Source organism: Camelina sativa, chromosome 11, assembly GCF_030686135.1.
Source record: "Camelina sativa cultivar CO46 ecotype springtype chromosome 11, ASM3068613v1".
Lineage (NCBI taxonomy): Eukaryota > Viridiplantae > Streptophyta > Magnoliopsida > Brassicales > Brassicaceae > Camelina > Camelina sativa.
In genome coordinates this window covers 37,146,303-37,159,040 of record NC_141890.1, presented here as the reverse complement: position 1 = coordinate 37,159,040, position 12,738 = coordinate 37,146,303, and the positions used below count along the sequence as shown (strand labels likewise).

Genomic DNA, 12,738 nt, shown 5'->3' with positions numbered 1-12,738 from the left:
TTTCAAGGAAGAGATGAAGAAGAGAGCGATAAGGTTGTTGGAGTTTGCATTTGTTTAAATGAAAGTACCAATAATTGCCAATTATTAATTGGATGAAATTAAATGTAAGAACAGAGTTGCAGAAATTATAAAGAGACAGTAGGTCCAAGACAGGGGTCATATCAAATAAATTACAATCACAACCACACAAAAAATGATAAAAGAAAGAGAATTCGGATACAAACAAATGGACATATTTAATACTATCCAATATAAACGAGATGGAAAAGCAAAACAAAACAAAACAAAATTATATAAACGACTGTAGAAACACATGTTTTTGGCCATCTCACAAAGATGAGTGATTGCTTCTACAAGGTGATAGTCCATCTTTGCATTTCTATATTAATTTTGTTTCTTTATATTATTTAATGAGCTAGTGCTGGTAAATAATGAAAGATGTCTCATCTTTGATTGCTTCTACAATGCAAAGATGAGCCATATCACCTTGTAGAAGCAATCACTCATCTTTGCATCTTTGCATTTCTATATTATGAGACATCTTCCATAATAAATAAGTTTCAGAAAAATTGCAGGTTTTGGATAATGACCTTTCGACAATTTTTCGGCCAAATGACTGAACGGAATTGTCGAGTCGATAGTGCAATGGTATACTCATACATCCAAAACGGAGTTGATTTGAATAAGAAATAAGAGTGTAAAGTGAGCTACTTGGAGTGTTTTGGAAAAAGTACCACATCGGAAATGGAAAGGATTTTTCACTCCTTTATATATGATTTCACACTCTTCTAGTTGATTTCACACTCTTCTAGTTCCAAAAGTGTGTAGAAGGAAGAGACAAGGTTTTCACATGCACGCCGAACCGGTCGGGGCGCGGGCCATAGGCTCTTGGGCTCTTGAGAATTCTCGCCTTGCAGAGTATTTTTTAGATCGCTTCAGGCCCATTTAATTTTTTGGAAAGACTTGGCGTGAATTCCAAGTAACTTGGGCACTACTCCGAGAATATTCTCGCGAGACTTACCTCCTTTCACTATATATAGAGGCGCAACCTCTCATTATTTATCACCCTCAAAAACACAAAAACTCCTAGTTCCTAAAGATCGCCGCCACTTCTCTCTTTGGCTTCGTCCAAGCTTCTCTCTTGCTTCGTCCAAGTAAGTTCTTAGCTTAGTAGTCTCGAGAGTATAACGTAGATCTGTTTGCTTCAGTTCTATTACTGGTGTGCTACAGTAATCGTTCGTGATCGGTTGTATTGTCGCATTCATAAATCATGATTGTCCGAAAACACTTACAGCCGATTTATTGAATTAAGGAAAGAGAAATCATATCTCGCCTCCATAATTTATTTTATGCTTTAATATTCTGTCGTTGTAATTCGTTTCTGATTTCGTTTATTTAATATAATTCGCATCTTTTCTCAATTCGCTCCTAACAGTCCCTCGACATCCTCCTTTTTTTTAACTAATTATTTTCGTTGATGTAAACTTCGAAGCTCAAGCACAATAAGATTATGAGCTACTTATACATACACTTGACAGGTTGGGAAAGCTTGGGCTCGTTATTCTTACGTGGCCTGATGACCTCTTTATCCTTACTTCAAACATTGAACAACTCCTTATGCTGATGTCATTGATGAGACTATGCATAGTTGGCTAGACTAATACCCTTGATGCTTCTTCATGAATGGCCATAATATTTAGTCGTTGAATACGATTTGCTAGCTGAAGTTATTCGCAAAAAGAAACCAAAATTGATTATTGCTAATTAGAGTTCTTTGAACATATGTAGTGAATATGTAAATAACTTTATTTATACACAGATATTGTAATAGAAAATTGTCCATCATTGTGGATCTAGGTGAGAAGTATGTGGAAATCTAAGCAGAAGCTTAACACGATAAGTGGTTACAGATTCTTCCTCATGATCATCAACCTCAGCAAACATGGCAATTCCGCGAGCAAACGCGAAAGCTCCTGTCCCTCCTACTACCTCCATAACCTCTTCCAATTTATGTGTCATGTCTCTGCTCCTAATGCTAACACTCCCCGTGTACTCGGGCGTCTCCAACGTCAAGTATATCACGTTAAAATCCGAGTTAGCAAAATCTTCATGCGGGATTATGAATCCCTCGGCTTTGCCTACTATCCGAGAATTGTTTTCTGGTCCTTCCGTTAGTGTACGCCGGAAAATCAATGCTCCTCCTCCTCCTCGTCCGCGGGGACGGGCTATGCGTTGACTGGGCCGACGAGACGAATAGGTGGAGGATGGTATATGCGTTTGCTGAACGTAGAGGGAGAAGGAGAAGAGTGATCCCGGCGGGTCGTAATCAGGAACGGGTGAGAGTAAAGCGAGTAGAAGGACGACGAGAATAGAAGTGGCTACTGCGGTGAGGAAGATGACTCTAGTTAGCATGATCGGAGAAGAAGAGGAGAGACCAGAGGAGTTTCTAACTGTTCTTTCTAACAAACCTCTTTGGTTATAAAGTTAGATTGGTGGTTTTGGTATAACTACTACTTCCACAACATAACTAAACCACTGCTTTCTTTTTGTCCTCAAGCTGGCTGTCTTTTATTCTCAGTTGGGTTGTTCGGTATTAAAAATGTTGTAAACACTCGATTATAATCAAAGCTGTTTCGTTCCATTTCGGTTAACAATGTGTCAGTTTGGTTTTCATGTCAATACGCTAAATACAAAAAATGGATACTAAATTAAAAAAAGAATTTGAAAGTTAAGGTACAATACATTCATAGACTAACTTAACGGTTTAGCCTTGCGCACATGACCTATGCTATTGACGAGATCTTTACGTGTACATACAGGGAACATGTTGATGTTCTTGAGAACTTTCAATCGGCAAAGAACGTATGGGAAACTTAACTGATCACGCGAAGTGAAGCGGACAACTTCATTGAACCAGAGGCACATGAATAGATTGGTCAATGGGGTGTGTTCCCTCACAATCACTGAGGCTTCAGAGAGAGCTGTGAGAATGTAAAACAACCAAAAGTTACTTCAATCCTCTTAAGTTTAGGAATTTTCCTACAACATAGATGATGAAGAGAAATTTACCCTTTTTCCCATTGAATCTTTTATCTTCGGGTAAATTGTCACTTCGGTATTGATTTATCTGCACTTCAACTTCTTCAGGTGTAGCTTTGTGTTTCTTGACAACAGCTTTTGCCTCGTCATATACGCTGCTCCGAGCACCATGTTCTGAAATTGCCAGCACTGAGTTTGTTCGCCAAAGAAGAGCATCCAATACACCAAGTGGGTCTCTTCTAAACTGGGACTTTGAGTCTACCCAGATCGAGTACTTGGCATCCGGGAAAAGACGATGGGCCAACATCTGAAAACATATAGATTCATTAAAATCTTCATGACAACATTTTATACTATACTCAATTGTGCTCGAGAGCAAAAGGGAAACTCAAACATTGTGACTTCAATCATATTTGAACAGTATCAAAAGATGCAAGAAAAAGGATCCCTGAGAGCTAATTCAAATCAAGCAAAGACAAGAATAACATGGAGTACCAGGAACTCATAATCAGCAACATTTTAAACCCGAGAGAATAATATAGCTACATGCAGTACCAAGAATAACATGTGCTCCTGAAGTAGATGCACAAATACCTTTGGGATCTTCCCATTAAGCCTTTGGTCTGTAAAAGGCAGATCCTTTACGATCACAATACGCCACTTTCCAATGTGCTCATTCTCATCAATCTTATGACCCTCTCCTTCTTGTGTTGCGAGAGTAACTTCATCCCAAAACGCGACATAGCAAACCTGCATCCACAAACATTTATACAGAGGACTGAATGCAGCAGACAAAATAGTTCACAACAAAAACTAACACTCATTCAAAATGCTTACTTGATATAAAAGAGAAACAGTTGAAGAGCAGTATAGATGAGAAAATCAGAGTAACCAACCTTTTGACTGGATACCTTAGACATTCCGATAGGCTCATAAAGGTTATCACCACCACCAAACGCACACGTCGAGACTACCACCTCACAAGTCTTCATAAACCTCTTATCCTTGTCCGAAATCCTAAATCCCCCATTTTCATTGAAAAATCCACAATGCACAGAAACTGTTTCCTTTACCTGATCCAAAAAAAAAAAACAATCTTCAGATTCAAGATTCATCAAAAAAACTTCCTAGAATCACAGGAAAACTCAAGTTCATAAAGCCTTGTAGAGTTACCAAATCATAACCTGATAACTATCCTCTCTCTCAGCAAAAGTCTGGTTCCCCGTGAATAAATTAAACCGCGTCTCCTTACTACGAACAGCTTTCTCTTCCCCCATAGACAAATCAGTATCCGTCATATACACAACTCTCTTAACCAGAGAGCCTGAATCTTGACGCTCCAATATATCAAGATGTTCAAGCTCCTCAGGTGGCAGAAGCTTCAAACAACCTAACACAAATCCATAAAAATCTATCAATACTCAAATTTTTAACCAATCCAAAAGCAAATTCAAGAAACTTTTTTTTTTTTTTTTTTTTTTTTGCACATTCGTTAATTAGCCTATCCTTGTTTCTAAAACTACACAATCAAACCTAAGAGAGAGTGAAATGATCAAGAAGCTTACGTTGTCTAACACCACCTATAACCTTGGTAGTCGGATCCAATCGATTCAAGTTTCCTTCATTTTTCTTGCTTGGACTCTCTTTACCACTCGAATCTGGTGGATGCTTCAGCTCACTAGATTTGACACCAATCCTCGTGGATTCAAATCCAAGCAATCCAACTGTGAGAAGAAACACCAAAACCACCCAGTATCTCACGAAAAGCCTTAGAACGTAACGAGGTAGCTCGTAGCTGGTTCTGTGGCTCAGTTTCTTCCGCTTTCGTCGGGTTCGAGCTCGGATCCGATTCAAAGACTCTTCGTCTGATACTGAGATCGAGACGCTGTTGTTGAACATTGTGCTTTTGAATTGTTTAGGATCGATCTCTCTCTCTCTCTCTCGAATTTGGTTTGTGAAATGAAACGATCGATAGAGAAAAAGCTCTTAAGGTTTTGTTTGAGCTTGTCGCAGTAGATCCTGGTTTATAAACATGTTCGGTTTAGAAATTAGAATATTAGAATTTCAATTTCGGTTTAACAAGATAAATACAGGTTTTTTGCCCAAAAAAAAAAAAAAATACAGGTTTAAACAGTTTAACCAAATCTTCGTTCATTATCGTTTGATATTAAAATTACTCATTAACAAGATATTGACAAATGTCAATTGCATATCTAAGATTTTTACATGTGTCCAGATTACTACTTAACATGATTGTGATATGTGTCAAATTAACAATTTTAAATTTTGATACATATCTAAGTTAATCACTAGAATTTTTGTAAAAAAAATATTTAACAAACATAAAAAACTAATCCAAAACTAAAAAGAAAAAATTTACCTATCATCAAAGTTTGCAATTGAACATATACATTATTATATAAAAATATATATTAAGTGGTATCCCATATCAAATCAAAACTTTAAGTATGATAGAAAATCATGAACACCAAAGTGACAATTGCAAACTTTGAGAGATAAGAAAATTTTGCTAGCAAAAGAAAACGGGATATCATGAGTGATGATCATATTGCTATAATCGAAAAAACACTTGCAGATGAACCTCAAATAAGATTGGATTTAACTAAGCTTCATATATAGATAGCCAAACTAAATCAATGTGTAAGTACAATATTTATATGTCTACACATATATATGGATTTAACTACGCTTCATATATGTCTACACATATATCTTCCACTACTTCTACTTCTCTAACTATTTTTACATCTATTAATAATACACATTGTATTATTATTTATTTTTTTTCTGATTTTCATTGTCTAACATTGTTTACTAAAATATAGGGTTCACAAATTACAATTTCGCAACTTAAACGATGGTAAGGACTTTTATTCAATTTGTCTAATACAATTTTTAAACACCTCCGTCTAAGAGCTTTTATTCTATTTGTCTTATTATATAAAGTTTGATATCAAAATTACTCATTAACGAGATCATGACATGTGTCAATTATGTCGATAATATGTCCACATGTGTCCAAATTATTGTTTAACATGATCGAAATTAACGATCTTAGATTTTGACACATGTCTAAGTTAATCGCTAGAAAAAAAGTTAAAAAAATATTTACAAAACAAAAAAAATAATAATCCTAAGGCAAAAAAGAAATATTTACCTATCACCGTAAGGAAATAGAGCATATGTCTTATTAAAGATGCATATCAAGCGGTATCCCATATCAAATCAAAACCTTAAGTATAAGTATGCTAGAAAATCATAAACACCAAAGATACAAATAAATTACCATGAGAGATAAGAAAATCTTGCTAGCAAAAGAAAACGGGGTATCATGAGTGATGTTCACACTGTTATGATGTTCACACTGTTATGATCGAAAAGACACTTGCCTATGAAACTCATATAAGACTGAATTTAACTACACTTTGTATATGGGTAGCCAAACTAAATCAATGTGTAAGTACAATATTTATACAATGCTACACATATATCGTTGACTATTTCCACCTATCTGACTATTTTCACATCTATGAATAATAGACATCATATTGTTTAAATTTTTCATTGATTTCACTCTCTAACATAGTTTATTAAAATACATGGTTCCTAAATTACAACTTCACATCTTAGACGATGGTAAGAACTTTTATTTTATTTGTCTTATACAATTTTTGGATGACGAATCTACGTACTATTAATATTTGTTTATTCCTTCTTTTAATATTTTAATTTAATTATGCTGTAGTATTTCTAGATTTTAGTTATATTATTTAGTTAAGTTTGATTTTCTTATTAGAAATTTGTGATATATATTTTAAATTATTTTTTCTATATTATTTTGACTTTATTTTTTATTTTTCAGTTAAATATATGTAAGATCAATATTTATTTATTCCTTTTAAAATAAATATTTTGAATTCCTTATGTTGTAGTATTTTTAGATTTTTTATTATAGTTTATATTTTATATCTATAGATTACCCAAGACTCTTATATCATCTTGGTTATAGATTTTTATTTTTTTAATTGTCTTTTAATTTTTCAAATTTTATTGGGTTGGTCATAAACTCATTGCAATCGTGTAGACATTTTCTCCTCAGTTTTTCATCCAAAATATTTTTTGAGCAAACAATTTTAGTGGTTAAACAAATTGTCACTATAAATTTTAGTGGTGAAAAGAAACTACGTCAAAGTGGAAGTAAATAGACAAAAATTGGTTTAATTTGTTCACAGATACATTTTATAGGTGGTGATAAAGAGCATATTTTAATCATAAAATATTTTAGGGTGTAAGAACACGTTATTAGTGGTAAAACATAGGGTCTGATTGGAAGCATCCAAATGCCTCGTTTGCAAACGAGCCGCTCCAATGATCACCAATCAACAAGTCGTTTGGAGAAGGCGGTTGGATATTATGGGGAAAGCGTTTGAACATGGTGGTTAGAACCTGTTTTTGGTGGTTACAACCACTCATCGTAGCCACTATAAAAAACCAACGTTTGGCTTTATAAAGATGTTGCACATTTTTTTTTCTTTACACAAAAAGCAGCACAGATTTATTTATTTATTTACTGTTCAAACCCTAATCTTGATTTAATATATGTTACTATTCTTCTTAATGTTTTTTTTTCTTATGAAAAGGTTAGTAAGCCAAAAATAAATAAAAATTTACATGGAGATTATGATTTTGCTAACTAGGATTTACCCCGTGGTACACCACGGGTCTATTGGTTTTCATAAATCATTTAAATAGGTTAGTATACTAACATAATCAGGTTTTTTAGTTAGTTAATATAAATATTATAATATTATATATATGTTGTTGTATTTGCAAAATTTATCCCATAGTAAATTTCTTTGTTTTGTAATATCAATGTTACACTGTTATATATATTTTGGTGTTTTTACAATAATTAACAGTACTTGTTAATAAAATGATATGGGTATACTTTGAAAGAACAATAAATATGTGTACTTTCAAAAATACAATGAACTATGATTAAAATCAAATTTGCTAAAATAACTACAGAAATAAATTACATCAGTATTTGTAAATATATTTATAGTTTAAATAAATATAAGTTTTTGTATTGTTAATATATCTATATGTTCGTAACATTATTAAACCATAATAGATTATATTTAATTTATTAGGAACAAAAACCTTTATACAATTTTCACAAACACAAAATATAAAAAATATTTGTCGGTTCTCCATGTTAGTAGATCCTAAATAGTAACCAACCATGTATGCCAACTTCAACGGGTTGTCTCGTCTCCAAGTAAATAATCCACCTGCCATACACAAATCAGTTGATGGATCGGTTTGGACTCACACCAAAGATTACAAAAGTTCCCAATACTTGATTATATAATTGAGTATATAGAGATACAAAAGTTCAGAGGACAAATGCAAATACCTTAAAACGCACAAAACCAATTATAGTTAATGCTCTAGAGTCAAGATTGAAATTAAAAGACAAAAAACTGCCACATGATTTATTAAACGAAGAATGACATATATATCACGGTTTCACCTCATACGCAAAACTTAAGAAATGAAATCACTGACAAAATGTGTTTTTTTCTTTTTCTTTTTGTGTTTGTTTACCGTAATGGCTAGTTGGAGGGATAACAAAGTGTTTATAATGTTTAAGAAATTTTTGAGGGTTTTGTCTGAGTTAGTAGAAAAATATTGAAAGATCTTTCAGAATAGTTGATTAGGTATATGCTATTATTATGCTCATATGTAATTAATTTTGTTACTATATGATGTCAAAAGATCTTTAACATTTTTGATTTAGTTGATTGTGTTGCTACTTTTAAAGAACTTGTATATTGGATAAATAATCTGGAGAGTCATTAGCCTACGGTGAAATCTTAACAAATATGCTCATATACTTGATAATTAATACCGATTTTTTTGGCTTATAAATAGATTTATTAGAATCAGAATATTACCATATCTTCGGTATATCTTCAATATTGTTTTTTATTTTATTTTGACTAACATAATTAATAAAAACGACTGCGACACTTTTGTCAATAATATACTTTTGGAATGTAAATATAATCCGAGTTTTAATCATTTATGTTTTCGATTAATAGGATCCGATTCATTTTTGATAATATTCTTAATGATTTTAGATTAATAGTGTTTAATACCATGGTTTTTTGGAAAATATTTTTAAAAATGATTATTGCACAAAAATGTATTTCAAAAATGTTAACATAGATTTTTAAAATATATATCGGTTTATTAAAATTCAAATCATATCATATGCTGAAAAAAATCTAAAATTTTATTAACTTTATGTATTGAATAGAAATTCAAATAATTAAATATAAGATTAAATAAAAGTAAAAGGAGAATTATATTTTAATCTAACATATTGCTTTAAATTAGGTGGATAGATTTTAGGAAATTAATATTAGCATATAAGGAAATGATTGTGTTTGGTTGTAAGGATTGTAGAGAATTTAGTTGGAACTTCTTTGGATACAAAAATAAGAGAGGATGACACAAAAATGTACTCCAAAAATGTTAAGATAGATATCATATAATGAATATTTCAAAAATAAACATTTGCTAATTTTGTTAATATCACATTTGATCATTTCGTTAATATCATTTAAATATATTAGTATTTTATATTATGAATTAGATAATGATTTATTATTTCATTTTTTACCTAAATTAATTTCAATTTTTTATAACTTATACTATTCAACCGCTGAAATGTTACCAATCAAGCTAAATACTCAACCGCTTTCTTTTACTGTGCCGTCTTTTCCATCCGCTAACTTTAACTGCTTTCTTTTTAACCATCTTCTTTACAACCGCTATAAAAATTTCAACCGCCTCTTTTAAACGTGGTTACCAATCGGAGCCATATAGTAAAATTGTACGTGAATGCTACTAAGATGACGCTTTGAAGAGTTGATTGCATGTAAAACATTTAGTGAATAAGTCGTTGAACGTTTTTGAAATTTGACAATAATTATATTCGTAATAGTTAATGTTTGAAAAATATTTTGGTGGTCGATAATTTAACTTTAGATTATTGTAAGAAATGTAATAATAATCTTAAAATATAAAATTATAAATTAGTGTATTAAATTAAGAACTTCTCTCTAAATATAAATATTTATCTATTTATTTCCAGAAAATATATTTCACTTATAAAAATTAATTTATTAAATTGTTCTAAAACCTGCACATCGTGCGAGTCCTAATCTAGTATTTTATAAATGTTGAAAAAGGGTTTTGTGCATGGTAAATTTTTATTCATAACATAATTCCAATTTTATTCTTATCATTTCAATTAATTAGTAAAGTTTAAAAGATGTGGCAATATTTCTTTTTTCTATATTATAGTTATTTTATTTTAAAAGGATCTTTTTAAAAAAATTATCATGTTTATGACTTAGTTTGAAACATACTTATTTTAAAGAAATTACACCTTTTTGTATCTAATATGACATCAAATTAATTAAAATACCCTAATCTTCTAAGACTAAAATAAACAATCACAAACACTTTAAAATGATGGGTCAGTTACACCTTTTTGTATCTACTCTCTTATTCACCCCCTTTAAATTAAAGAAACAAATTCTGTAGATCAATCAATTTTTGAAATTGTTAATTCTAATATTATATTATAGTTTTTAATTATCACATCTAAACCCTAACCATTTTTTATAAACCCAAACCGACATATAATTTTGTTTAATTGTAAAATCTAAATTCCTAAACACTCTTTTATAAACCCAAACTGACATATAATTTTGTTTAATTGTAAAATCTAAATCCTAACCACTCTTTTGTAAACTCAAACCGACATATCATTTCGTTGAATTGTAACATCTAAACCCTAACCACTCTTTTATAAACCCAAACTGACATATAATTTTGTTTAATTATAAAATCTAAATTCTAACCATTCTTTTATAAACCCAAACCAAAATATAACTTTTAAAATTATAAATTTAAACCCTAATCCTCAATTATAAACTCAAACCGACCTAATTCTTAATAAAAGATCTACATAATTTGTTTCCTTTATTTATTTTGTCCTTTCATTTTAATTCTGATTTTTAAAAAAATATGATATGACATGCATATTGTTGTATTCTGATTGGTTAATTAAGAAGGGGTGAACCCAAGAATTTTTCATTACAATAAAATATGTATACATTATTATAAAATTAGAAACTTAAACCGTTCTTTTATAAATCCAAACTGATATATAGTTTTGTTCTAATTGTAAAATCTAAACCCTAACCATCTCATTTGTAAACCCAAACCGACATAATTTCGTTCTAATTGTAAAATCTAAATCTAACCATCTCATTTGTAAACCTGATACGCCCAAATTCGAGGATCACTCAGCTAGATTAGAAAGGATAGAAACTCGCCAAGGTGCAAGGTGCAACAAGGGAGATTTCATGGATTGAGGATCACACAGCAGTTGCGGAAGGCTGCTGATATTCCCAACTCCAATCGCTGCTAGATATGACACACTAGTCCAGCAAGAGGAGGTCGTTGCTTGGATATTACACACCAAGAAACAAGAAAGTGTTCTAGACAAAGAACAAAGAGATAGGCTCTTAAAATGAAAAGGAAATTGATAGATGATTCTCAAATGAGATTACATGTGTTTATATAGGGATAAAAAACTTGGTAACAAGGCCAAGTATTAATTGTTCTTGAAACTAAAAGACAATAAATATATATAGTTGAATGGAGACTCAATTCTTGAAGTTTTCCTTTCCAAGGTATCCTTCCCAAGGTGAGTTGAACTCCATTTTCGTCACCCCTCTTTGACCACAAAAGAAAGTGATTATTTTAGGCTTTCTTGGATTTGAATTAGGCTCAAAATGGGCTGGACGTGATAGATATCAACCCCAATAGATTTTCCCATGCTCTCTTTGGCCATAAGCTCTTGAATTAGCCCATTAAGTGCATTCTTTAGCTGCTTAGCTTTTGCTCTAGTCATTGGTCCTTCAGGTACAAGCAATGGTTCCTCCGCTACAAGCTCCTCGGGTTCAAGCTCAACTATAAGTTCCTCGGGTTCAAGCTCAGCTACAAGCTGCTCCTCATTAGCTCCATCCATGATTACATCAAAACCCAAACCGACATATAATTTTGTTCTAATTGTAAAATCTAAACCCTAACCATCTCATTTGTAAACCCAAACCGACATATAATTTCGTTCTAATTGTGAAATCTAAACCCTAACCATCTCATTTGTAAACTCAAATCGACATATAATTTCGTTCTAATTGTAAAATCTAAACCCTAACCATCTCATTTGTAAACCCAAACCGACATATAATTTCGTTTTAATTATAATATCTAAACCCTAATTCTCATTTATAAACCCAAACCGATATATAACCTCGTTTAATTGTAAAATCTAAACCAAACCAATATTTAACTTTCTTTAAATAAAAGTATACAAAATTTGTTTCCTTAATTAGTTATGCTTTTTAATTTAATTTGATTTATTTTTTAAATAAAATATTAGATATAACATTCTGATTAGTTGAGAGGGAAGGGGGTGAATAAAATATTATGTTGTAATTTTCCCCTTTAAGAGAATTTGTTAGAAATACCCTTTGTGGGATACCCCATTTTTTGAACATTTTCATTTTTACCCTCTTTTACATAATTACA

At 31.5% G+C, this 12,738-nt stretch overlaps 2 protein-coding genes across 3 annotated transcripts; both read right to left on the bottom strand.

Moving 5' to 3' along the window:
* Window positions 1-1,783: 1,783 nt before the first annotated feature.
* On the bottom strand, window positions 1,784-2,645 carry LOC104725216 (uncharacterized). The gene has a single exon (XM_010443838.3). It carries the CDS (start codon window positions 2,410-2,412, stop codon window positions 1,843-1,845), a length of 570 nt encoding a protein of 189 aa, XP_010442140.1. The 5' UTR covers window positions 2,413-2,645; the 3' UTR covers window positions 1,784-1,842.
* Window positions 2,617-5,093, bottom strand: LOC104725215 (putative hexosyltransferase MUCI70). Of its 2 annotated transcripts, XM_087476326.1 has the most exons (6): window positions 4,605-5,093; window positions 4,224-4,429; window positions 3,936-4,112; window positions 3,634-3,789; window positions 3,070-3,346; window positions 2,617-2,981 (listed from the first exon to the last, which is right to left on the bottom strand). In XM_087476326.1, exons 1-6 carry the CDS (start codon window positions 4,936-4,938, stop codon window positions 2,752-2,754), a joined length of 1,380 nt encoding a protein of 459 aa, XP_087332452.1. In that variant the 5' UTR covers window positions 4,939-5,093; the 3' UTR covers window positions 2,617-2,751. The 2 variants fall into 2 exon arrangements, with proteins under 2 accessions (XP_087332452.1, XP_087332453.1); XM_087476327.1 differs by lacking the exon at window positions 4,605-5,093 and having other exon boundaries at window positions 4,213-4,347.
* Between the last annotated feature and the right edge of the window lie 7,645 nt (window positions 5,094-12,738).

Bases quoted from the DNA above. Each gene is read 5' to 3' on its own strand.
- LOC104725215 (XM_087476326.1), bottom strand. From the start codon at position 4,938: ATGTTCAACAACAGCGTCTCGATCTCAGTATCAGACGAAGAGTCTTTG. The intron at 3,790-3,935 runs GTTGGTTACTCT...TTGTGGATGCAG, and splicing joins CTAAGGTATCCAGTCAAAAG to GTTTGCTATGTCGCGTTTTG. The intron at 3,347-3,633 runs GTATTTGTGCAT...ATATGTTTTCAG, and splicing joins TTAATGGGAAGATCCCAAAG to ATGTTGGCCCATCGTCTTTT.
- LOC104725216 (XM_010443838.3), bottom strand. From the start codon at position 2,412: ATGCTAACTAGAGTCATCTTCCTCACCGCAGTAGCCACTTCTATTCTC.